General features: G+C 39.4%; 2 protein-coding genes across 5 annotated transcripts; one reads left to right on the forward strand and one right to left on the reverse strand.

The window, feature by feature from the left end:
* The first annotated feature begins 2,260 nt into the window (after positions 1–2,260).
* Positions 2,261–22,939, forward strand: LOC126868684 (uncharacterized). Of its 4 annotated transcripts, XM_050624434.1 has the most exons (7): positions 2,261–2,512; positions 9,031–9,128; positions 17,403–17,646; positions 17,728–17,870; positions 18,873–19,429; positions 19,560–21,404; positions 21,651–22,933. In XM_050624434.1, exons 2-7 carry the CDS (start codon positions 9,117–9,119, stop codon positions 21,712–21,714), a joined length of 2,865 nt encoding a protein of 954 aa, XP_050480391.1. In that variant the 5' UTR covers positions 2,261–2,512; positions 9,031–9,116; the 3' UTR covers positions 21,715–22,933. The 4 variants fall into 4 exon arrangements, with proteins under 4 accessions (XP_050480391.1, XP_050480392.1, XP_050480390.1 ...); XM_050624435.1 differs by lacking the exon at positions 9,031–9,128 and having other exon boundaries at positions 21,651–22,931; XM_050624433.1 differs by lacking the exons at positions 2,261–2,512; positions 9,031–9,128 and adding an exon at positions 13,640–14,037 and having other exon boundaries at positions 19,560–21,450; positions 21,651–22,939.
* Positions 22,940–23,367: 428 nt separating this feature from the next.
* Positions 23,368–24,690, reverse strand: LOC126868453 (uncharacterized; the record flags this gene model as incomplete). Its single annotated transcript, XM_050623906.1, has 1 exon — positions 23,368–24,690. A coding segment is annotated over one exon (1,323 nt), but the record flags the coding sequence as incomplete, so codon positions are not given.
* Positions 24,691–27,908: the final 3,218 nt, after the last annotated feature.

Below are 27,908 nucleotides of genomic sequence, written 5' to 3' on the forward strand. Positions count from 1 at the left end.
ACAATTTCTCTACCTATTATTAATAACAATAATAACATTTGAACGAAATAAATACGTCCAAAGATAGCGGAGTTCTATGCTGATGACCTAAACAGGTCTTGGCAATCTCGTGTTGTTCATACAAGTTACGCAAACTATACGCGTAAAAATCGTCGAAATCGCTTGGATTCTCCGATTCATCATGGCTGACCACATGTGAGAAAGGCGTAGGCATTCGAGTTTCTTAAGCGACGATGTTCGTCCATACTCTATACCCACGCAACTCACGTTAGAACATTTTAGATTAGTGCTCCCAGATAACGCGCGCATGTACTCAGGGCCGTGTGTAATAAAGGAGAAACTGAACTACCTTTGATCCAAATTTGGACCTTCCTTCGTTCGATCCTCGATATCCGAAAGGTGAACAAGCGTTTGTGTATCACAAATATCGAAAATTTTTCAACAATCACGATTTATATGTAAATCAATTATTTAGTGACGATAGGTAATACGAATATCAGATCAACGTTTCTTTCGCCTGATTCGCGACGATCTTTATGCATGGACATTCTGTAACGTTGACTGAGCTGTTTGTTAAATTATTTCATTGCGATAATAGGATGTTTGGTATTTGGATCACAGCAATACATTATCTTGTTCGATCGCGTTTTTTGGTTCTAAACAAAGTCCGATACAAATGGGAGAATACGTATAACACAGTGATGTACAAATCGTTGCTATATTGCATACGAAACTGATATATATTACAGTTTTTCTTCCTAATAAAAGTAAGAATAGTAACAATATTCTATATATTTATGAAAAATTTATTTTATTAAAACGGGATTTAAATTATTTTAAGAAATAGATGGTTTGTTTCTAACGAGGCACATTTTGAGCCATGTATATTTTTTTCTGTGAACAACTATGCTTCTTTGTGCGGATCTGTATTCGAAAAACTTAAACATCGCAATTTCAAAGAAACGTAACTCGATCGAGAAAAAGAACAACGATAACAAATCAATCCGCAGATGGTTTATATTGGATATTTACGACACATGAGTTTATAACTTGAGAGTATCGGCAGAATAAATGTTAGGATGTTAACGAGTGTGGCGAACTGAAGTTTCGAGTTTTCGAGCGTTACTGTTATTCGAGACAATTGAAGATCGAGGACGAGAATCGCTCGTTTGTCGCTTTTTTTTTTGGCATTTTCGAGCTAGTAGCTGTATGAGGCACGTCGTAGTTTGTATTGTATAAAACATAAAACACGTATGTAGTTAATGAAGTGTTATGTATAATCCAACTCTACAATTTTCTTACCTACGCAGGAATACAGGATGAGCCTATGGTAGGAACTGCATAGAATGCTTTTTGTCGAGCTCAAGGCCTCGGCGAGATGTGAATGAATCTAAAACCTGTTCCCCTCTGCTTCTTCTTACGTGTATTCTACCTTCTTTTAGAGAAGTCAGGCACAGGCAATAAGCTCGTTGAAAGCTGCCTTAGAACCTGGTTGAATCGAGTTTGTTACACGGACTGAAATATAATCTACTTCGCGTGTATTGTCCACCGTGTAATCCTTTTTGTTCTGTCGAAGCTTCCTTTCGATACTACCTACTCGTGAAATGTTGACCGAATCGATGATTCGTGTTACTCGACGATCTCGAGTATCTTGTGAACTCTTGGGTTGAAAATGGGCGTAAAATTTTGTTTATATGTTGCGAAACTGTAGCTCGTACATTGTCCAAGAAACTCTCCACACGAAGGAGAAATCATAATAATAACAGATTCCAAACTGCTTTCAATACTTTCCCCAAGTAATTATAGTGATATGGCTGTTATCATTCGCACCGAAAGCGACAACCTATTTGTTCCATTGTGCTGTTTATAGCAGAAGATATTTAAAGTAGAAATAATTACAACTGAAATTAAACCTTTGTCATACCCTAATTATAAGTAAGATCTCTGCAATAACTGCGAGTCACTAAGAAGTCCACCCGAGAGTGAAAGAAGATAACAGTGTTTGATAAGATCGAAACGGTTCTAGCGCGAAAAAGGAAAAAGAAAAAGAAAAACGGGCAGTCGATGGAGAGTGCGAATGATTTACATACACTTTACACCACCCCTGTTTTCGTCGAGTAAAACGCTATTCGCAAATACCTACTACGGACTACGGACCTTCTCAATTCCATCTCTTTACACTCCCCACTCCAGAGCCCACGTGCATCGTTGCGTAGGCAACCCTGGCGTTTCTCGGTGCTGTCGCTCCACTCGCCAGTTTCGACAGAGTCGTGCCGGTGATCGCTTCTATCGACTAATTCGTCAATTCGATACATCAGGAATACGTAGTTCGATATCGCGTGAATCGGCGTCGAAATACCAATCTTCGATCGAGTTCGGATCTCGAAAGTTTCCTTACTTTTTTGTGAAGTTAACAAAGTTTATTTAATCAGTGCTTTTTGATATACTCGTGATTCTTGGTTTCGTGTCTTCTTATTATGCATTTCATTTGAGGAGCGTCTTCTAGTCAGAGGTGAGTTTCTCTTATATTTTCTCATACCTTTCCTAGGGTTTTTCGTAAATCGTTTAATTCTGATAATTAAGTTTCATTTCAGAAACGTTTGATATTGAACGAAGATTGACATTTGTCGACGGGTTATTTATTTTCTCATTTGTGCGTTATTATAGGATACAGCGTCGATGTATTGGTCTGTTGTAAGATATAATTAGAGAAACGTTTCTTTCTTATTTTTCTTATGTGCTTGTCGGAACTTTTGACTTGGAATTTGTTCGAAGTGCTACTTTGTTGCGGCAACGCTATGTTTTGGGCCATTTACAAACGACTTGGCTCGTGTTCAGAGCAGTTTGTATCGATGTTTACACGAACAGTTCTAAAGTTCGACATTAATTAATGTCTGCCTGGAATTTTTCCCCTCTCGTCCTGTTCGAATATCTCACGTTAAATTAAGAAACTTTTATCTTTGTGGTTAATAGTATCATAAAGTTCTTGTTTCTGTGTGCGAAGAGAGAGCTTTTACAGAGACGCGTTCTAAATATAGATTCTTGTTTAAAGATTTATATAGCAGATTTTCAAGAAGTAATATCCCTAGTTTCGTTCTGTGTTTCGCTTCTAAGAGGAGTTTCGCCTAGTAACCGAAGTTCCTTTGTCAATTCACGACCAATTAACAAAGCACTGGCGAAATGTCTCGCGATTCTCTTTATCTTTGATACTTTCGACGTTACCAAATTTGTTGTTCTTGGAACATATAATAGATATATCGCTGTACAAAAACGCGTCATTTTAATCCAAGAACGATTTCCTTTTATTGGAATTTCAGTTTCGACTAGAAATAGGAATTCTTCGCTTCGCGAATTGTTTACATGGAACTGAATGTCGAGAGACGGTTGGCCTTGAAGACTACAAAATAAAATTTCGAGTTTATTAGCTGATTTACCGCGTATAATTAGCAGGTTAGGTCCCTATAAATCGAATAGACAAGTTGAACCTGCATTCTAAGAAAGTGTAGCAACGATGATCTCTAACTGTTCTTCTGCAAAAAAATACAAATGCGTTTCTGCGTTTCATTGATAGGTGTTTAAGGGTAATTGATTTAATTTAATCTAATTTAATTTAATTTAATTTAATTTAATACATTTAACATATCCGTGTTAATTATAATCACAGTAACCGACGATAAATCATAGGCGAATTCTTTTCCGTGAAACGAATTCATGGATTCGCGAAATTGGAAACGAACTTGAATTATTTGTCACTCTTCATGACATGTATTCTTATAAATTATCTCGCTGATAATGCTAGTAGCCACTATTTAATCATTTGCAAATCTTTTTACTAGAAAATTGAAATGTAATCTAATTTCGGAACGATAAATTTTCGAATAGTTAATTTAAACATTTTAGTAACTAAAGCGATTGAAAAATTTGACGTTAACATTTTTCTGTTTTATTTTTTTTTTTTAATATTACATGTAGCTAATTCCAAGCAATGAAAATTAATCTTTGAAAGCAGAATCATTTGAATATACATAGATTATTATTACGACGAAAGAAAGATTAGAGAATTTTTACGTGATTCTACTATTTTAAAATAGGTATAGCGACTATTGTATATACATATACAAAACTATTTTGCCAAAACAAGAGCAAAATAGTAGAATTATACTTAAAGCATAATACTGTTGACGCTATATACATTGGTTACACATGGTTTGGTAAATATTTTTCAACGTTGCACTGAGCAACCGTTGTAATCACATTGTGTTCCAAAGCACGATGCTACTTGAATCGATAGAATCACTTACAGAATCTGTTTACCTTGAGGTCGCGCATTTCGCAAAAAATATTTTGCTTCGATATTTATATAGCCTAAACAGATTTTCCGAAGAAAAAAATATTTCTTTCTAACAGGTGTACGATAAAAACAGGCGATATAAAGTATATCAATAGATTATGATATTATGTAATACCATTGTCGTCTTACACAATGAAAAACAGGGATTTTTGTATACCGGTCGAAAGTGACGTTCTTGATTTTTTGGAACGATAGATTATCGTCTAGATCGATTGGATTCAAATGTTAAGCCGGTAAGTCGCTTGCAGCTTATGCGATGAACAATGAACGGCAATTTGTATGAAGAAAAATGATGAATGAGCATATAATGGACGGTCTTACAGTTAGACAGGGAGATTGTTTCTTATGTTGGAAGCGCAAGACGACATTACGTTGGAGAAAATTGTATTGTACGACTGCTGATCCTTATTGTTAGGTTGCCAACTCGGATATCAAACGATAGACGTTCCCTTTGTATGGGCGTTAATGACGATCGCGACCCCTTGTTTCATCCAGTCTTCTTACAATTAAACCCAGCTCAGCGAGTAGCAATCGCGTTCTCCTTTCCATATCTGATTTTTATTGCTCCATGCTTTCAGCTGCTTGTCATATTTATCCTGTTTAGTATGCTCTGTGTTAACGAGCTTCGACCGGATCGAGGAATAACTTTCCCGATGTTAAAGGTTGGGATCTTATAGTCGGTTGAATCATAATTTATGACGATCCAATAACATTCCTAAACTATTTCCCAAATGGCATGTCTCGAATGTAAAGATTAGTATATTCTTTCCTGGAATGTTTCTAAACATAAACGTGTCTATTTCGGGTCTCTGGAGGCCCGAAAGACCGAAGAGATAATTACTGACGCTGGCTCGCTATGCATATCGCAAAGGCGATTTGGGTGTCCCTTGAAACAAAGCGAGGATCAATGTCGGCCGTATTGATGCAGGTTATTCTATATCGGCGTCAAAGGGGAGAAAGAACGAACGGTGATTTCGCCAGGCAACCTGAACTCACCTGGGTAGATTTGTCGATCGATGACGTCATCCTCGACGACTCGACGAAACAGCCACTCCTGTATGTACCTACCTGCGGCCGTATACGCGTGTTCAATGCTTGTGAATAAAAAAGGATGAAGCGGACGGTAAAGAAGAGGCACGGCGAAGCTAGCCAATCGGGCAACGAACTCTCTGCTAGCTGATACACCTCTTTCTCTTCATCCTTTCTCACTCTTGTTCTCTCTACAGCCTTGTCTCTTTCTCTTTGTCCTGCTTTCGCTTCGTCGTGACTCCTTCTCGATTCCGCGACTGTTCGCTTCACTCGTTCTTCCTCTCTTTCCATTTCGTCTCGACTCCCTTCTTCGACCTTCTTTGTCCCGATCTAATCTCGTGATCTCCATCTGACCTTCCTCTGGCGGAACCATGAACGTGTGTCATCCGGGCCCTAGATAACAGGGAGCAAATGAGAAGTTATCGCAGGTGCTCCTAGCGTTAATAAAAGGGTAGGGCTGCCACACAGTTGATCTAGGTGTGGTCACGTTTGGTAATGGATCAGGATGGATTTATTCAGATTAAAACGGGGGAGGGGGGTTCTAATTGCACGACACTCGTGAAGTGTTTATCGGAGATACTTTACGGTTTTCCAGACGGTGTTGGAAATAGATAGGTACTGTATAGTGATATCGATTAAAGTGGGGTCTGTTCGTTGATTCAAATGATGATTCAAATGATGTAGAAATCGTTACACGCGAAATTCTCGATCAAATTTTCTACATTTATAGATTTATCGGAAACGGATGCAATCCGTAACCGATAAGATGTACCGTAAACTGCCAATTAGAATATTTCTCTTGTACGAACGTGCTAACCCAGTTTTAATAATCGTACAATTGTTATTTCCACATTGTAAAGTATGAACATCTCTGACGAAAGGATTAACGTTATGATACATTAAGTTACGCTCATCAAAAGCTGAAAGATGCGTTAGAAAGTCGCAGAAATTATGAATAACGTTTAGCAGTTAGACAATATCGGACGAAATTAAGCAGAATAAAGAGACTTGTAATTATGCGAAGCATCATGCGAGATGCATTTCAAAAATATTTGAGAAATCAGGACCTCCTTTAAGTTTCTTCAGATGCTGTAATACATGTTCTTTATCCGTTGAATCTCGGTCGTGTTTCTCGTATAATTAACGAGTAAACTGATTGTGCAGTTCTATGAACGTTATAATGCGGGCCAGCATTCTAATTATGCGGCTTTTGCAAGTAAACACTGGTGATTTTGTTTCTCCAGTGTGGGCATTATCGTTGTTACGTCGTTACTTTCTGCCCATGCGATTCGCTATACTGCCGTTATTAGTCTCAGACGTTATTTTACGTGAATATTTGGAAAAATTGGAGAGTGATGCATTTTCGTTGTCCGCTGCGTGTTTGTCCTTACAGTACTATTATTTTTTCATATTTCTTCGGGTATTTGTATTTTCATTGTCGTTCTCAAGTCCCGTGAGACGGAAATTTAAATACTCCTTTTAAAAAAAACTTGTCAAATTGTCAAAAAAAATTAATCTTTAAGTGAATCGATAATTGAAGTCTACAACGTGTATCCCTCGAGTCGTGGCAACGGCAAACGAAAACGAGAATAAACGCTAAACTCCTTGAAAAAGGCTTCTTGAAACGCGCGATTTTTTACGATTCTTTACGAGTTTAAGCAGATTTTCCGATAATACTACCGAAACATTACAATACAAAAACCATGTGAACCAAGTGTTGGATTATTTTATCGACTAACTGGCAGAATATAAATTATATTTTTATCATACCAAACTTTTCATTATACTTGAGAATTCTTGATTGACAAATTTCTAGTCATACAGCGTTCTAAACGCCCTACATTGAGCTATGCTAATAATAGGTAATAATCGCTGTTCAAATTTGAGGTATCACGATCCATCTAGCGAAATTAGTGGCGCATATCGTACGATTCATCGTAAATTCCACGACGAGAGCAGAATTACGATAACCATTCGATCTAATGGATCGATCTATTAAAGAAGTACCACCGTGCCATTTTACATGAAAGCAACGTACCTGAACGGTACGCTGATCGTTTCTCTCCGCCAGCATATTTAATGTGTTTTCTTAATTACACATACACAAAGCGATCATTAGCGCGAAACGGTATAATTATGGGACGACCCTAGGCTAAACTTTATTCCGTAAAGATAGGTAATTGAGTCTATAGCACGTGTCATGCTTATGAGTTGCTTCTCTGCAAATAAATTTATCCGTACGCGTATTGTAACTTTCCTTTCGCAGCCACTTGCCACGGTCTGAATAAACGTTACGAGAAGATACATTGCGCGAGAATTAAGTGAATTAAAATCGTAGAACGTACGTAGCATTGTTACATAATAATTGAATTTGTTGTTTAATGATAGTGTAACGATATAATGACGATATTAACGTACGTTATACCGGTACAAACGCGTTCGCAGTATTTGCACTTGTTACGTTAATACGTAATAGCTCGTTTGGTTAATTGCGTAAATACGTTATTCCTTTAGGGAGATTTACAGTGCATAGTTAGCAGTTGAGAACTCGCTTCGTTAAAAGCTGAGCACAATGGCACAATGGAAGCTAGGTTAATGATTTCACGTAGGATGTAATTAGTGCGTGGTACTATTGTGACGATGCGTAAATGTAAGGTGGCTGGGCTTCCGTCGTTTATTAAAAATTCTAATCGTGATCAATGGATAGAATTAAGTGCCAGAGGCAACCATTTTCTTTGTAAATGCATATATCACTGGCGGATGCATTATCTTGCCGTTTGATATTTCTTATCGGAATAAGATCTCGGCGAAAACGTGACCAGACAAGAGAGAGAAAGAGGTAGGGGTTGGGGAGAGAGAGGAGTCTATCGTAACAGTAATGGTTTAAGTGTAAAAACGGTAACTACGAGGCAAATTCTGACGATGAGTCACCAAAGTTTTATGGAAACACGAGTGCAACGTGCCTGACCGAGTAATAGAATTATTTCCATCGACGATCGACACAATTGCAAAAAAGCTGGAAGCTCTTGAAAAAGGTCTTCAGCCAAGGGCCACCTGACCTCGTATATACCTGCCCCTATGGGAACCTGTCCTTTGGAAGCCCATGGTTAGGGTTTCTAGTGTGTTATGGAACAGATGTCGATTATCCTCCCTCTTTGTTGTTCTTGTGTACACCTCGCGTACGTTGCCTACGATTCTCCCACGCTGAACGTATTGTCTCATCCGTTTTCCCTTTCTTCCTTTTCTTTCTTCTTTTCATTATGTTCTTTCTCCATCGAGCGTTTGCATCGAATCCATTCAGCGTGTATGCTGCCGTTAGGTTTGATTTTCAACGAACTGCTTTCAGAATCGTCTGTGCGATGATTGACAATTGTTGTCAGGTTATCGGGCAATAATGTAAATTCGTGTAACGATAACTGGCGTTTAATTGTCACGTGTAGTGATACCGCCATGCACGATTTCTAATCCCTGTCTCGATAAAATTGACATTTTTTATTTTACGAGATTGAATTTACTTTATTCGTATTTTAAATCATGGAATTTTTATTGTTTTTCCATCTTTCTCTCTTCGTTCTATTACTCAACGCTTCTACGATATGTTTCTCGCAAATTCAATCATCGATTAATTCGAAGACCTACATAATTCGCAGTTCCGATCTGTTCCTGGCGAGGACTTCCGGTTTCGTTGAGGCTCAAGACGAGCTCGTACAACCCGGCACCACCAACATACTCAACAATGAATCGCCAGGTAACGATCTTGCCGCTACGTAATATTTTACATGCATACCTACAAGTTCACACCAGCCGCGTTAATTCTCGTAAGCCGAGCACGTCTCATCTACAATTTCCGCGATTCTCCCACGTTGGAACAAACATTGTTCGTTTTTCGAGTTCTCGGGACAAGGCGAACGCGAAACAACCACATCCTGGTTCGTGAGTTTACATAAATCCATCGCGTTTCGCTTATCCTGAAAACTCTTAGATCTCTGATCTCTCTTCTCTTTTTCGCTTTTGCACTTTCCCTCTTTTTCTCTAGACTTTGTATTCGATATTTCGGTCCAACCCGCTCTCCTCTTGGACGTGTTCGTACACAACGAAAGGAAATACCAGCCGGTTCTTCCACATAAAAACATTCATCCCGTTATCAGAGAATTCGAGTAGAGGACAAGAAGACAAATTTTTATTGCGGTAAACGCGCCGCTAGTTATCTCGACTTGTTCCAATGGTCGATGGTAGCGCTCTGTCCGTCTTGCTACTGCCATGTTCCTCCATTCCTGCCCAATACCTCTTCTTCGTTTAAAATTTGTATGGACTTTGCAAATAAACATTATTCTATAGAAATGGTGTACTGTCCATTCGGTGTCTGAATCTTTGTCCTGTTCTTTCGTACGGCAACCAGTGAAAACATGATTTCATGTTCAAGATTTGTACCAGTTGTATGACAGGAGTTTTATAAGAAATCGAGCAATCAAGTAAGATGTGTTCTGATACGGACGTGATATATGTACATCGTTTTTCGTATGTTTTTCGTATGGTCAGGGATGGAAACTTATTAACTTTATGGAGTCGAATTTTGTATGTGAAATAATTTGCAGATAAGATTGGTCTTATTAGAGATTGTTTATTAATAGTTAAGTCGTCAAGCTATAAACATTTGGAAAAAATATTTTAACTAGCTCCATTTTCTATCGAATTTACCTTCTCGATTAATACTACCGTCTCACGGAAATACTCGATCTTTTTCCTCGTATCCTCCGTAAATATCTCGAGGAGATAACCGTCGCAGTAAGTTAAAAGTTAAACGCAAGGACAGCCTGTGTCTTCTAGATCATGACACGATTCTCATCGGGGCGAATGATCGCATTAGATTTGGTTCGTTTAAGACGGAATGTAGGCCTGTTGATGAAAATTCCCAGCGATCGAGAATGCTGGCTTGTTTGGTACACATTTACGTTGCTTTAAAAAAAGGACACCACGTCGCGTCGCGTTCCTGGAACACGTTTGCCAGCGTTCATTCAACGCCTCGTACTTCGCTTGTAATGGGCTGAAGTAAAAAGTTGTAATTATCACTGACTACTCTGAACGATTGCACAAACATTCTGTTGCCATCGTGCTGGCTACTAACGAGGTACGTCCACCGGGTGTTCGATTTCTGTGAAACTTGGCATGCCTGTGAAATAAGAGGAATATAAGAAACGCGTACTTATACGAGTTCTTCTTCAGCAACTACTGCGATTGAATACAGGAGAAGTGGAATATGTAGTAGTTTGAAGACTTGTATTACTATCATTGCTTAAAATTTATCGAAGATAGCGTTGCTTGGATTGGCTGGTATGCAGAAATATGCACTGTATATGGAAAGTGAGGTTGAATATCTTGGAATATTTCCGATATCTAGGAATTTCTAAGCGAGATTCTCTGTATGGAAGCGATCGAAGAAACTATAATGTCAAAGCGATTCGAAATAAAAATATCTTATTTTTAACCACGGAAGATGTTTGTTAAACCTTTATTATTTCAATTTTATCATATTTCATATTCGGTTAACTCTATCGATTGTATCGATCTAAAAACATCCTGCGATAACCCATATTTATCGAGCCTTAGATCCTCGTGAATATTCCAATCCGACATTCCAAAACATTTTCGTCCGCCGATTAAATTAAAAACGAAGAACGTAGTCCCCAATCTGGTACGATTCTTGGATCGGCAAATCCGCTTTCTACGCGAGTCGATTCGCTGTGGGCTATGGCAGTTCTTTCGAAAAAAAGACCAGTCGAGGACAAGCGGTCGATGTTCGAAATCATGAATCTGTGTCAGACGACGAGTGTGTTCGAGGACGCCCGAAATCTCATAGTTTTACTTTCTACGGTCCAAGTAAACGAAAAAATAGTGCACAAACAAAAGATCAAAACCAAGAAAGGAAGACGACGACGACCGAAATACCGTGGCACCGATTTCGTTCGGCTGGTTGTCTCATGGATAACGACGAATCATCGAATCGAATATCGATTTATCCTTTAGCTTATACATGGTGGATACAGTAACCGTGTGTTAACATCGGATGGTATATCGAGTAATAAAATGGAACCGGTTCTTCGAATTCGCAAAAGGAAAGATGTGTTTTCTGGACTCGTCATCGTCCACGCAGAGATGCTCATTTTTGCGGCAAATATAGAAGAGAAGATCGCTGAATTATGCTTATGTTAAAATTACAAAGAATTAGAAATTAAACTAGGATTATGTTATGAATTATGAATTATGTATCGCACAGCGAGAAACGTTATATATCACGTCGAAAAAATGAATTTTGGTAAATAATATTGAAGTTTACGAGAGTTGTTAACGAATTGAAGCTGTATGGGGAAAGTGATGGGGGAAAAAGAGTATCGAGTGAAAGTTGCCGGGTTAAAAGTGTTGAAACGTTGCTCCCTAATGACGCGAAACATAATTTTTGGAAACTTTTACTTGGCTAAAGTTTACTTGAAAGCTTAGTACTTCGACTTGGAATAATTTCCTCGAGTCCTATTGCAAACGGTGATTACATTTTAAAACAAAATAGACAATGGGCTCTAACGAAGGACGGCAGTCGTATTTTAAACCAAGTTATGCACGTTCATCATCAATTGCAGCGACCATTCATATTCTCACGTATTGCAAGCTGTGAAAGTTAATCAAATGACGGAGCTATTTTCGTCTTACCTTCGGTAAATAATGATTTACATACTTTCAATTTCTTTCATACTGTGATACCTGACAATAAAAAATTGTTGAAATCTTAAATTCAGATAACGATCGACCAAACTTTAAATTTGCTCTTGCCTCTCTCTGATAAAAAAGAAGACATTATTGAAGTTATTCGATATTTCCAAAGTTTCATTTATTACGTGGAAAGTACAATAATACGTAGTCTGTAAAATAGAATAGTCGTCAACGCTAAGAAACGAATCAGTGGCTGGCTAGTAATGGGACATCTTAGGACTGGACTGTACGTTTCGCGAATAAACGACTATCGCGATCTTCTCGCGCGATTTTTTCTCTGGGCGCCTGTCGAAGATCAGAGACCCAATCACCCACATTTTATGCTCAACTTACTTTCGCTGGTTTTAATAGCGCAGCTCCACAGCAGCATGCAAATGCATACAGCAATACGCATGCTGCTTTTAACCTCTTGCACCTCCGTTTGTAGCCAAAGGATGCAAGGCTAACCACGTATCCGAGCGGATGTAACGCGTAAAAATATTGCCCCTATCACACCGCTCGATGAGTTTTCGTGTTTGACTCCTGCTTCAGCCATGATGCACCAATGACTTCCCTCGGCGAACACAAATTTATGGACGAACTTGAGAAAAATTCTATTTATTTGCGCGTACATCTTTAATTTTATAACGTCGATGTATCGTTATTACGTTCTTAGTTACAAAAATTCCTTATAAAATTACGATGTTTCATGAATTTTCCCAAAGATATGCTTACGATGTTACTCGTTCTCGTTTCAAACACGCAATTCGATTAAAACCGATATTTGAGTAATTCGCTATAAAGTAGAGAACTAAATCGTAATCGTTAATTTTACCGGATCGTCTCAACGTCTCGTTAGTTAATAACTATCTGAAGACTCGGGCTGGAACATGGAACTTGTGCAACCGTGCCATACGTCGTATTTCATATTTTACAGCGTATAGCTAGCCTGTGCAGACACACGCGGCCATAGCGTTCTACTCCAGGCAGATTTTTCGCACGGGCTGCCAGCGTGCACGTACGCACGCGGCTGCTTCGAAGGCATGTCCAAAGCACGTTTAAACGTCGACTGGAATAAAGTCCGGTATGCACCCGGCTGTAACTGTAATGCATCTCGCGTCACCTATGATCTCGCACCGTTATGTTACCTTGAAATAGGTGAGTAGCCAGTTGGTGGCTGTGGCTCGGCCCGTAAACCCGACCTGCAAATTCGAACCGCAAACTTCGCTCACTGTTTGATAAACGACAGATATTCGTTCTTGAAAGCGGACCGATGCTTACATATACGTTCCGTGGGAAGCGGAAAAAAGCTAGAACAGGCGGAAAAAACGAGAGCGTGGAAGAGAGACGAACGCGCGACGGGAAGCTGGCTCGACAGGAAGCGGCCGTTTCCGGTGTTCGGGACGACATCCTGATGATGAATCTATTTCCGAAGGAGAAACAGGCGGGGGCGAGGCTCGTGGCTGACTGGTGGGGGTGTGGAATCGAGTTTTCGGTGCACGATCGTATGAATGAAAAGTCGAGTCGAAGAGGAAACCAATCAGCTGGTGCATCGTGTCTGGTTTCGTTCTACCTCGCTGGCTTTTCTCAAAACGGCGCGTGGGTGCCGTTTTTCTTTCTTTGTAACTCGACGAGTTTTAATCGGTGGCTCTAGCCAGTCGCGTTACGCGTTGCTGTGTTTCCATGAAATCGCGACGATCGAACTGGTTTATGAGAACGATCGCGTTGTTCGTCGTTAGTTCGATACGCTCTGTTGTGATTCTCCGCGAAAAGTTGCACAGAGGATGGGTCGGTATTTTGGTTTCGGACGCTGTAGCGCGAGAGAAAGCTGGAGAGAAGGGAGAAGGATGGAGAAACGTGGAAGCAGCTTTGACGTCGCTCGTAGGATTTGGGCAAAGGGACGGATTAAAACGAAGGTGATATCTCTTGATTTGTCTAGTTGTGATGGTGTGGATTAGAAAGACGTTTGTGATGCTTTTGACGTGTTACACCTAGGGAGGACTCGAACTGCTAGGAATTGTTGTTTCATATAGGCGTTTACGTTTATATCGTGGCATTTTTAGTGTGATCATTAAAAGTTGCGCTAAATATATGAGCTATGTACATATAACTACAAGCATTATCTGAATTTTTTGTGAAAATCAAGATTCGTGTTGAAACGCCCGTATCGAATGGACTGGTAGATTTGCCGCAATCAAAGGCCTCGGTATTCTATGTTTTATATTATAAGTATAATGTTCGTTTCAAAAAAGGCTATTAGACGCCTTAATTCGACTCGAGGAAGCGCAAGAAGATTTATAACTCGCGGGCAAAAAATGGTAATTACCTTTGCAATCTGAAACGTCTGTCTCGACCGTAAGGTAATGATATGTTTGAAAAGCGATATATAACTCGAATATAGTCTGGCGAAAGTTGAGAGAAATTTTATTAATACTTGTTGATATTGTTTATCGTTCGATTAAAAAATGCGCTAATCTCGTCCGTATCGTGGCTCCGAGCACTCGTACTCGCGGAGAAAGCTCGAGTTAATTTTTAATTTTGTAACATAGGCATGGAAAGTTACAGAACACCCTGAGGTATAAATTAACTAGGCGTAACGTCAAGTAGAAATGCGCGGTACTCGTTGGAATTATCAGCAGTTGGGACATGAACTGAACCAGACTGACTGTAAATAACCGGTAATGATAACGTAAAAAGACTTCATTACGTTTTCACTAGCAGTTGATGTAGCAGTGGTTGATATGAAAATGATAAATTCTCACTTTAAGAAAAGGTAACGCGTAATATTCGAACAGGTACAGATCTGATTTGGTTTGAAACTATAATTGGTCGACTCTATTTGACGCGAATCGTTGAACGACTTCGTTAACAGTCGTAATTGCGACCGGATGCGTGCAACGTCTCGAACGCGGCGCGTGCGTGTGCGCTTCGTCTAGGAAAAATGCGCGCCACTTCGTCGCGACATGTGCTCTATGTGATATACACTTATACGGCCGGCCGGGACACGTGGGCAACGCTACATGCGCTTTTTTCCCTGTCTCCACACCCTGTTCCCTCTTCTCCAATCCTAGAACATTGTGCCGGTGCTGCCTACATAACGGGTGATACTTATCGAATCAGAATAAATTGGCGAAAGAAATTGAGCAGTGTTTTGAACATTTTTCCTTGAGATTTGATCGTAAAGGATAATTTTGATTCGGAGCGTTAGAAGGGTAACGTATTTAACAATGAACACCGAGAAATCTACTTACATCGAACGCAATTCATATGGGCGATATTTTTAGACGATGTGCGAAACAAATCGAAATAGTTCACCGATCGCTTTAATGACCCATAAATTCGTAAATTGCGTTGCTTCGTACGGTGACATAAATAATACGCTTTTTTCTGTTTTATTTTTGTCGATTATTTGTTTGTTGATTTTTTGAATCAGTGAAAATTTATGTTTAATACCTTGCGCTTAATACCTCTAGCAGCCTCATAAACTACAAGAAGCTCTTTCATCTCAATGTTACTAATATACATTAACGTCGCGGTTTTCAGTGGTCGTATTAATTCTCGTCGGTTATGATTAATAGAAATAATCATGGTAAAGTATCTTCTGAGTATATCGTGGTACGTGGTTTAAATGTATATTGGTAATATTCTTAATATTCAATACTAACCTTTCACTTTGGACTAAGCGTGGGTTCTTGATTAATTGCGTATAGAATATTTCTATCGAGCCTGATATTTTGTTGAATACTCCATTTCGCATCCAGATATACAAGTTCCGATCGAATGACACGTATAAAATCAGTCAAAAACAAACATGTAAAAGCCAGCTCGACGCGATTCCTTGTGGAAAAAAAATACAGAATCAAACTTTTTCTTTTCTCGGCAGAGTTTTCTAAAAAACCGAAATTGAAAGATTATCAACTATGCTTGAACGTGGCTAATTTTGGACAAGGTGGGCAGTAAATAATCGACAGGAGGTTATTCTACGAATGAAAATAAATAAAATAAGAAAATGTAGAATAACATTTTTCCGTTTAGGAAAATTCATTTTCAAGGAAATTGAAATTTTATTTTCAAGAAAATAGAGTTTGAACATGTTTAGTTAAGAATCGGGCTAGTACACGTGTATGATAAATTTTCAATTCTCTAATTTTTTCTCGGAAGCAAAGCATCTTGTGAAAAAATTGCATTCTACATTCGACTTACTTTCATACGTAGAATGATCTCTCGACGATTTAAGTAATCGACTAGTCGAGGTGTAAGTAGTCCCGTCAAGTTTAGAATTAAACATGTTCAAGTATACTTGGTAAATCTTCAAACTCGGTTTCCTCGAAAACTAAGCCGAGGATGAAAAGTTTGATTTTATATCCTTTTTATTTTTCCACGAAGAATCGCGTCGTGCCGGCTTTTACATGTTTGTTTTTGACTGATTTTATATTTTCACTCTTTGGCCTGTATGATGATCGGATAAAAGCGAGCAAGTTATTTATCTCAGTCATATAGGTTTAACCGGAGCCGGTTGAGGTAATTAATCGTAAAAAAGAGAAACGCGGTCGCGATCACTGGACGCGTGGTGGAATATCGAAGAAAACGGATCGAGATACGAGGAGAGATCGCGGCATGAAATGACGAAGGGCGTCGGTTATTATTAATCGTTGTTCGTAAGAGAGACATCGAGGAGGAAGTGGTGCATGAACGCGATCGTTGCTGGAACTTGAGAGAGGGCCGTGGGCAAAGCGATCGCTCGTTTTTGAGACGCTCGATATGGGTGGATGTAACTCGAAGCTGGGAACGGGTAACGTACTTTCGACCGTAGCCGTTAAGGCGTAGAAGCGTGGTAGTGATAAAGTTGGCGTGAGTAGGAGAGAGACTTGTTTTTCGTTCGCAGACCGATACCTATAGGAAACGTTGCTAAACGTTCCTGGAATGCTGGGAAAATGATCGTTCGATGATCCGAACTTTTACTAAACTTTATGCGTCTCTTTGTTCATTGTGATTCGAGTGTTGGTACAGTGTCTTCTATATTTCTTTTTAACTTCTAAATTCTAGAGTATTAATACAAATGTATTTATATTAATATTTATTAATTAGTACTTTTTATATATAATATTAATTATTTATAAAGGCACATGAAAGTTACGTTTGGTTGTTAATAACGATATATCGTTTATCGATAAAAGGGCAGCAGTTGCAAGTCATGAATATCTTACAAGAGGAAACTTATTCGGTTGCAGTCAGTCGTATCTATTCGCTTATGTAATCTCGATATCACCACTTTTTTCAGGCTATCACGATGCGTCTGTTCAAACGACAGTGTTCTGATACCAGTCCACAGCTAGTTTCGGCTACTCCATTATCTCAGGATGGAACAGCGCCTTTGACAGTGGCAGAGGAAAATTTCGGTGGAAGTAGTAAAAAACTGCACAAGGAAAACGATGGATTAGGTCGGATGTCCATGAAGGAAGACGATAGCGAATCACCGTTCTTGAAACCGTCGTCGACGGAATCTTGCGCTCCGAATCGAAAAGGTAACGACTAAATACAGTAGTAAAACCGTAGGGTACGATGTAGAATGAGAATTAACGTATCGAATCTGGTTTACGTCACAGGAATTTCGACATGGGGCAGAAAAGTAGGTCGAAGATGGGATCAGTTAAAGAGATCGGACAGCTCCGAATTGCTTTCGGTTTCAGGCCGACGGAGACGATGGAGCCCGAATCGAAAAGGCGGTGTAACAGACGAGAAAGAAAACGTAAATATGCTACCTTCGTTCGTTTAACTAAATAACTTAATAACTAAGCTGATTCAGACATTGCCACTACGGTAGGTAAGTAGCAAGGAATTTAATATATTGCAGTTTTTGAACACTGAAATTTAGTCAAGTAGCTTAGTGAAACGATCAGTTAAGCCGATCCAAATGTTTAGATTTTTTGGTCAAGTAAGCCGCAATTGGTCGCAGTCTAAATTTACATTTCTAATGCTAGGGAGTTTGGTAATTATACTGGTTTACAGGCACAAGCTGTTTTTCAAACAATCCCGGATATTTTTTTAAATCAGCTAAGTAGAACAATTTTTTTGGAAGGGTTGAAGAAAATAAGTAAAATTATTAAATTTTGGGTTTCTATCAAATATTAATAAGCAAATACATGTGCGATATTATGGCAGAATATTTTTCCATCATTATAGTATTAATTATTTGATATTAGTTGTGTATTGTTTAATTGCTAGAGTTTAGAAAGTTTAAACAATATGTTTTTAATAATGTTCCTATAGTTATATTAATAAAATCATTATAATCACATTTTCGCCTATATTCTCTTCTTTTCTCCTACTTGACCAGAAAATCTAAAAATTTGGATCTACTCGACTAAACCCTTTTATTACATTACTGGACGTGCCTTAAACGTTTAGTAGCTTACCTTCTGCTGCTGCCGCAGCGGCGGAGTGTCCATGAGGATTTCTCTACGTACAAAAAAAAAAAAAGAAAAAAAAAAGTAAGTTGCTTACTTGTTACTTACCACTTGACTGGCCATGTCTGAACCTTTTGAGTATCTTCTTTTTAACCATGTATCGTATTATACATAAGCAAATTTTTATCACATAGTTGTATTGTTGTATCTTTTACATTAAAATCTTTTAAGTAGCTGGAGAAAATATGTTATGGATAAAAATTATATACAGAGTCACGTGTTTATTCGCATCTTCTTCCGATCTAATGCTAAATATCTGATTTGATGGAAATCGTGATTTCCAGGGTATCAGTGGTTCATTTGAATTACCAAAGCCAAAGAGAATTTCCAGAGTGGAGTCGTTACGAAATCTGTTCAAAAGCAGCGAGCGAGGTAGCGGCTTCTTGAACAGCGACGTGTCAGCTAAAAATGTGACGATACAAGAGGAGGATGTTACCTGCATCAGTCATTATCCGATGGAAAAGGCTTTGAGCGAGGGTGCCATAAAGAATGTCTCCTTTCGTGGGAGCTTGAACGATAGTCGATTAGATCGCGAAACGATACTTCGCGAGAAAAAGAAGCAGCTCAGTCGCAGCATCCAGAACCTCCAGGAGCAACATCGAGTTTTAGATTATATTTTGAAGAACCAGGATATGCTTAAGACTCAAGAGGGAACGACTTTCGCGAGAGAAACGTTGGAAAAAGTCAGAAGTACGAGTCCTAACCGACGAACGAGTCAGACTACGACGGATGATGGCAAGAGCAGTGTTTCCACGCAAACCGCGAGACCTTTCAATAACCATCTTAGCAATATTAAGAGGAATCTGTTCAACGTTCGCGTAAGTGGCAGTGATTGTGACAGGTGAGTGGGATTACTTTTAAACATACCTATTTAAGCATACTAAGAAGCTACTTTTACTTTGGTACTTGGTACGCTTAGCTGTGCAGTCTTACATTTCTCGAGACCACTTCTTTTAAGTTTCTTCTTTCAGTTTCAGAGCCGACAATCACAAATCTTACTCAGCGACTGGCCTGGAGGAGCTGATGAGCAATTTGCGATTAGGATGCGACGAAAGTGGTTACGATTCCGACAGCACGCGAGCTGGCGCCGATTCTCCAGACAGTGAAAACTCCGTTCCACCGATGTTAAAACCCCGTAGTTTCTCCATAACATCGGACGATTACCATGGCATCGATCTATCGTTACCAGTCAGCACACCGATAAAACAAGAAGTGACAACGGGAACGGAAGAAAACGAATCCAGTTCTTCTTGCCTTGATGATACCGTCATCATGAACAAAAGTTTATTAAGCAAATCGGTAACGACGAACATAACCACAGTAGCTTCAGATGGAGACAGCACGGACAGTTGCGATGAGGATACTTTCATAGGATTTACGGAATATTCTGCGAACTGTACAGTCGGACAAACAAAATCTAGCACCGTGGCATCTACGTCAGAAAGATGCGACGGTGGAACGTCGAAAGTATCTTTGAGTGGAGATTTCAAAGATAAAAGAACATCCTCGACCATACCTATGAGCAACGAATTGTCCAAGATACCGGAGAGAAAGTTGTTCGCAAACCCGGAACAAACACTGCAATTGTCGCAAGCGGTGAGGGTGCACAATTTACAAAAGTCCCAGATACCGTTAAAGTCTCGGAAGCACATCGACTCCAGCGTCTTAAGTTTGTTGGATAACGCGGCATCTCCGTGCAAGGATAGTCCACCAGCGACGAAAATTTGCGCGACACTTGTCAATAGCCCCCTGCAGTACTATAGTCCAAAGAGATCGCGGTCAAACATGGGACCGGATGATCCCGAGGTTGTCCATTGTAGAAACAAAATAAAAAAATCCGAACAAATAACTAAAGTCGATCATGCAACGTCAATTCCACCAACACCAGCGAAGACCTTGGTCCGTCGAGAGCTAAAGACTATGAAATTGTTCGTGGAGAAATCTGGGAACCTTGGCATTTCCGTAGAAAGGAAAGAAGCTGTTAGACCTTTCTATGTGATTTCAAAGATGGACGTAAATGGAGTGGCAGCTAAATCGAAGCAATTTCGAATCGGTGACGAGATCGTTCGGGTTTGTGGACGTAGGCTGCGTGGGATGTCGATCCTCGAAGCTAGAAGCGCGTTAAAAACATGTTCGGGAACCGTGGAATTGCAGATAGCCAGGGAACCGGCTTTCGCTTTCGGTGAAGAGCTAGGTGACACGTGGGGCGACACTCTTGTACGCACTCGAAGCGACTCCGAGGTGTGGATGCTGAAACAAGAAAAAATGAATGAAAAAATGAAAGTTGATGTTTCCGATTCCATAAATGTACGACAAGAAACCCCTTCTCAGTGTAAAATAACCGGTGCTCTGACGAAGGATGGTACGAACTTATCCGCGAGTTCTATGGAACGAACGAAAAGCGAAAGTGAAGCAATTGTGAGAAAAGAACCTAGCGAAAAGATGACTGGCATGAGGAAATTTCAGGTAGTGCGAAAGCGAGCTGTCATTCCGGTTTCCTGTTCCCGTAGGGCGACTAGTTTGTCCATGAATTTGCTGACCATCACCTTGGAAAAGGGTGCTCCGAAGAAATTAGGCTTTTCTATAGTAGGTGGATCTGATAGTAACAAAGGGTCCATGGGTATCTTCGTGAAGGATATCATGGCTGGTGGCCAGGCAGCCGAAGAAGGAACTCTGAAAATCGGAGACGAGATTTTAGCGATCAATGGAATATCGATGGACGGATTGACGCATGCGAAAGCGTTGCAAAGCTTCAAGGCTGCCAAAGCTGGGAAAATGATTCTTCACGTGGGTCGTAGAGACCCCACGCACAAACGGTTGGGTTTGAAACGATAGAGATAATTTGGGTGTATATAACTCTGGGTTAGTTTCGGTGCTTTGCTTCTTTAATCAACTATCTACCGCTACTGCTTTCTACTTACATAACAGATCTTTGTCTTTTGGCATTTTTAACTAATAACAAATATAATTCACCTTTAAATTTAGTACCGAATTTAAAATTAACTTCTCCGAACCTCTATTTTATATTTCGATATATTAACCAAAAGCTACTTATATTACAGATACATCATTCAGTCGAAGTCGTACGATTGCCTGGATAGACTAACGGAAACTGGAGACGAATAAGAAATTCGAGAAATCGATCACGGACAATCATCAAAATCACATTATATCTCATTTTTTTAAATGAAATCCATCGAAGATTGAAGTATTACTATCTTTTCTCGTTTTTGCAAGTAAAAAGACGATGTATATATTTCATGTACGATAAAGCACGTTCTTACGATTCCTCGCCATTGTAATATAGATTAGTAACTGTCACATTTCATTTTCGACGAGTTTGATATAAACAATCGATGTATTTTCTTTTAACGAAAATTTACATACCAGTGATCGATTTGTAATCAACATGGCAATTCTCTTCTCATGTATTCGTTATTCTTATGCAAATGAACTCGTTTTCTTAAGATGATTATTGTGATATTGGTTGACTATTACTAACTTTTGTTTTAGACTAACGAGATTCATTAATTTTTTTTTATTTGACAAACAATTGATTTATAAACGTTGTTTCTACTATGATAAGCCTACATAAATTATTTAAACAATCAAATTCGTTGCAATATACAGTAAGTTAAGTAGTAAAGTGAAGAGTAAGAAATGTACGCGTTGATCTTTGTTATCGGTTCGTGTCAAAATTATAATTCGGAATTATACTCGACTTTTATAAAAAAAAATTGATCCATTTAAATGCGCCTTCGTTTATGATATCACAATCATAAAGATCAATGATGATTATAACTATAATTGTAACAGATCACTATACATAGTCATATCCTGTTAGATATAGTACGCTAACACTTCGGATCATGGCTGTTCAATTTATTTGTCAGTGTAGCGCGGATTTCACCTATGTTTTGTTTAAAAAACACATGTTTGTTTAATACGAGCTATACGCAAGTTCGAGTGGAGATTTATTTACTGGGATGAGTACTCATCATGTACTTACTACTCAATTATGTCGTAAGCGTAGTATTTAGTTAGTTAATAATGTTAAGCTACTGACTGACATCTAGAATGTCTACCTGAGAAAAATGCTGTGATATTCATTGTAGTCGTATTAGCTGCTATCGTACAAACTGTATTTAAAATAAATCTGGTTTTGTTGATAAATGAATGTACACAGTTAATTCGCTTTCTCCGTTCTATAATCTTTTGACTAACATTTAGCTTTAAGTGATTTCTTTATTAAGGACGTAAAATGAATAATTAATGTAGAAGCGCCGTACAATTGTCTTGATTTTTGTATTAATTGGATACAAAAGTTCTATCTTACAATGACGAAAATTCTAAGGAATTTATAAAGTTCGCATATATTGTAAGAAAGACTACATAGATACGTATAACATCACATGCGATTAAATTTTTGCACAAACCACCTACATATTACGAGCACAAAAAGAATAAACGCTTTTACAGTTACAAACGTAAAAACCTTATATAGTAAATTCTGTTCTGATCTCAACAATAATAATGCATATTTTATATTTTATATCATCTATAATTGCATTACAAATACGCTGGTATATAAAGAATAATTCTAACTGGAAGCGACCTTAGGATAAATAGAAAGAGGAAGAATCTGCAATTATTTTTACTAAATAACAGCAAAGTAACGGTATAATCATTCTGATGGAAAAAGGTAACTAGGTCGAGGATCTCAACCAAATTAGTTGAACCAGGATAGCTAAGTCGAGATTTTGGTGTAGGATAACTAGTCTAGGAGACTGGAGGTAGATAACGTGGGCCAGGGCGTGGTATTACGTGATAATTACGTGGAGGAGCGGATGCAGAATAACTGGGTCTAGAGATGGGAGAATAGTTATACTTTGAAGTCGGAGTAGAAGCTGGTGCAGGATAACTCGGTAGAGGAGCTGGGGCAGGATAACTGGGTGGAGAAGCAGGAGCAGGATAGCTAGATGGAGGAGTTGGCGTAGGATAACTGGGCGGAGGAGCAGGAGCAGGATAGCTAGGTGGAGGAGCTGGAGCAGGATAACTGAATGGAGGAGCAGGAGCAGGATAGCTAGGTGGAGGAGCTGGGGCAGGATAGCTGGCGGGAGGAGCTGACGTAGGATAATTGTATCCAATAGTCGTGGGACGCGCTGTCGAGTAGTCATATGTCGGACTAGAAGCCGAAGAACTTGCAAACGATGCTGCGTTAGATGCTCCGTAATTATTCACCGTTGGTCCGACTGGTCCAATTATTTTAACCGCATTGGACGACATTGCAGATGCGGTGCTTGATGCGTAAGTGACGGGTGCTTGAGAAAGTTGTTGGATTTCCTGACCATATGGTGGTAGATAAGTTGGCGCTGGTGTAGAAACTCGTATTGACGGAGGTGATGTTGAAACAGGCAAGTAGGTTGGCGACACTGGTGGAGGCAGAGGAGGCGGAGGTGGTGACGGCGGTGGTGGCCGTGACGGTGGCGACGGCGGTAAGTAAGTAGGTGTTGGAGGCGGTGGTGGTGGTGGAGGCGGTGGTGGTGGTGGAGGCGGTGGTGGTGGAGGTGATGGTGATGGAGGCGGTGGTGGAGGCGGTGGTGGAGGCGGTGGTGGAGGCGGTGGTGATGGCGGCAAATAAGTAGGTGTTGGAGGAGGCGGTGGCGGTGGCGGTGGTGGAGGTGGTGGAGGTGGTGGTGGTGGTGGTGGTGGTGGTGGAGGTGGCGGTGGTCGTGGTGGCGGAGGCGGAGGCGGCGGTGGTGGTAAATAAGTAGGTGTTGGAGAAGGACGAGGGGGAGATGGTGGAGGTGGAGGAGGCGGAGGAGGTGCTGGTGGTGGAGGATATGAGTAACGCGGCTGTGCAGGGGCTGGCGCGGGATAAGAATAATCCGGCCTAGAAGATGGTGGCAATGGGGTGGAATAGGGATAACTTGGCGGTGAAGGAGGTGATGCCGGTGGACCGTAATTAGGTGCAGGCAAGGTAAATGGTACCGTGGGAATGTTGTAAGTATATCCGGCTTGCCGAGCCGTCCGTAGACCTTCTCCGGCGGCGCAGTTGATCGACAGCACTATCCTCAACTGCGTATGTGGACAATTAGTGAATATTTAAACACAGAGTGATACTTATTGAGTTGTTTTCAAGAAACTACGTACCCATTTTAATGCCCGCATAATCAACTCGCGTATAGCAGGAATACAAAAGTGTCAACGCCTTTTATACGTACATCTCCCATTGTTGTTTAGCGAAACCGCGTTATTTCATAAGATTTCATAAAATATACTCGCGAGCTAACCATTAAATTATTCGTGTCCTAATCGCACCGAGGACTATTACATGCAAGATGATTATATCCCTCGAGCAGGGTGTTTTTGTAACATGCTGTTCCTCTTTTCATACTCAATGTTCTCGTTGTGTAAGAACAATGAGAGAAGGAACGCTATATTGTTGCAGTTTGAAGCGCATAATTTACTAGCAATACCTAAGGATACTTGTTTATCTAATTCGTCACAGTGTCGTCATAGTCACGTGGTTCTGAAAGAATTTTATATAAAACTATCAGGGCTGAAAGTACGCCCGGCATTTCAAAGAAACGTTTAAATTATTTTCTATGTTAGTATCGTATATTAAAATTTAAGGGGTACGTTTTCGTGGTTTATTTTCCTAGGTTACGTTGCCTTCCATGGATATTTTTCTTTATCAATTACAATTTTCAAGTAAATGTATTAGGTTGTCCGAAAAGTGTCTTTCTTTTACAGATATGTCTTTTACAACGCTTCTGTATATAAACATGAAACCTAATCTGTCGAACGTTGTGATATTTATCTTGATAAAGCAAAATGGATCATACGTAATTCGATAAAATAGTATAAAACGGAAAATGTGCATCCATTATTTCCTTACAGAACGAAAGAAACTTTTCTGACGGCCTATTAGTTTATTGATTGTTCAATGAACTATTATAATTATACGTTACAAAAATTGCTTTTCGTAGAAAATAATTGCTAATACATATTGTTAGATCTTATGAACCGTGGCAACATTTACAATCTAACGCAAGTTCACGTCACTTCATCAATCACTTCATCATGCGAGTCGTAACAAAACACGCTTCACTCCAGGACCTGTATGAACGTCTCCTGCGCTCAAAGTAAGTAGTCGCTTGATTACTCGAACCAACCAAATCCTACGATTCTGTCACGGTTCATTCAGTAAACGCGAATAACGCTTGTAAACCCTGGTGCATTTATTTCTGTATCGTATAGCGCAGTGCGAAATCGCGTTCAACGTCGACATAGTATCAAAAACGTTGCGAAATCTTCTCGAAAGAATCGATAAGACAGCAGCTGCGTAAGCAGGCTGTGAACAATTGTTAGATCGATGCAAAAAGTACGATTTTTTCTAGAAATTATTTTTTGGATAAGAGTTTTTCCAATTCATATAGCAATGTTTTCTAGCGATGAAATATAAAAGGTATTTTATTAAACGTAAACGTAAATGAAATAAACGAGAAAGTTAATCGTACGTCCGCGATCGTCGAAATACGTTGTTTCGTTGTACATGCAATGACAACGAATCACACGCAAACAAATCGATGTGCGACCTTTTCTTCGTTTGCACTTCTATCGTGCTTTGCGTGCTCTTGACGCGATGCACGCGTAAAAGTTTGCTAATGTAACAGCACACGTTGATCCGAAACATCGCGACAAATTGAAATGCTTGTGCACTTTCGCTGAACACCGACGACGAGGCTCGTTAATCTTCTTGCGCAAACTTATCGGCCGACAGGTAGGTTAATGTGATTTTTATTCTCGAACCTGTTATTCGTATGATTAATCGCGAATGTGAGCCTGGTAATTATAACTTTTTCTTGTCTCTTTCCCTCTTCGTTTTGGGTCGCCTTTTTTCCACGTCCTTTGGAACTCGCGATAATTACATTTGTATCTAATATCACTCATGATTTTAAAGGACGATCTCTGAGTTTAATTTTTTCAACTGCCTCGGGGTATGTTTCAATAAGTTAATTAGTAGCTAATGATCGGTCAAACGTAAGATATTTCAATTGAATAGAAATTGTAATAAATACGTAGTTTTGATTTGAAATGGAGATTAGTAAGGTAGAATTTATGTAAAAAATGTAACACTGATAATGACCGTATATCGAGGTATATCAACCACAAGGATTCAGAGAACCTAAATAGATACATGTATGTGTATTCTAATTTGGCGGAATCGCAGCCGGATATTCATAGAAACTATTACATTTAATGAAAGCCTGCACGGATCGTGTGTAGATGTAAATTAAGAAAAAAAAAGTGGTGATAATTAATTTGTGTCAAAAAAAAGTTCTTCGTGTGTAATAGATGTATTATATATATATATGTATCTTTAACGGCTGTATATTTTGTTTAGTCACGCTTTAATTAATTTCTTTTTGTAAAAGTTTGTATCTTGCGAAAAGTAAACGCATAGAAAATTATTATGATCTGATGTAAAACAAATGTTTGTTTTAATCGTTTTTAACGTACTGTCAAAATACTTTTCTAAGTAAGTTTTTTTATAACTCCATTTCCTCTTCTTTTTAATAGTCGTGCATCTTCGTGATCCTCTTCATTTTCGTTTCTACACTCTTAAGTGTCTTCTCCACCTTTGTCTCACCGGAAAGAGTTTCCCAAATAACTTTCTCTCTACCGACCCTCGTCCACAACGAAGGAATTAATCAACACGAAGTTGTTTACAGTATTCTCTGAATTGTAGCTTGGTCCATGAACCACCCAAGGCGGACAGGCTGACTGATGAAAGAAAGGGACGTCGGTTCTCGAAAGCTAGTTAAAAAGTAAACACCAAACGGATCGAAGATGGAGAAGAGCGAGTGTCAAACAGATGAGCGAGCCACTTTCATTTCAAATACCGTATACTTGGATAATTTGCTTCACGGCACAAGCGACTGCACTGCGACCATTGCCACGAGAGAACCTAAGATGCCTAATATCGAGGTTTCCATGCGCCAGATGGCCAGGAAGACAACCATCTTTTTCTTTTATTTCCTTCGAAAACGATGCCATCGCAATTATAGCGGGAACCGAGAAAACGAGGAGAGCTGAGAGCACTTCGAACGTGTCTATAAGGTTTGTTACGTCTGAATGGTTTTAAATGAAACAATGACAACTATACTTGCGAGATAATACGATTTCGCATACGATTTTTATGATTATTTTTTATTGGTTATTCATTCAGAATCCGTCCTAATACTTTGCCGATATCGATGCATTTTGACTTACACCATAATTCTCAGCTCGCTAAATGTTACGTATCAAAGTGT

This window comes from Bombus huntii, chromosome 8 (assembly GCF_024542735.1).
Source record: "Bombus huntii isolate Logan2020A chromosome 8, iyBomHunt1.1, whole genome shotgun sequence".
Classification (NCBI taxonomy): domain Eukaryota; kingdom Metazoa; phylum Arthropoda; class Insecta; order Hymenoptera; family Apidae; genus Bombus; species Bombus huntii.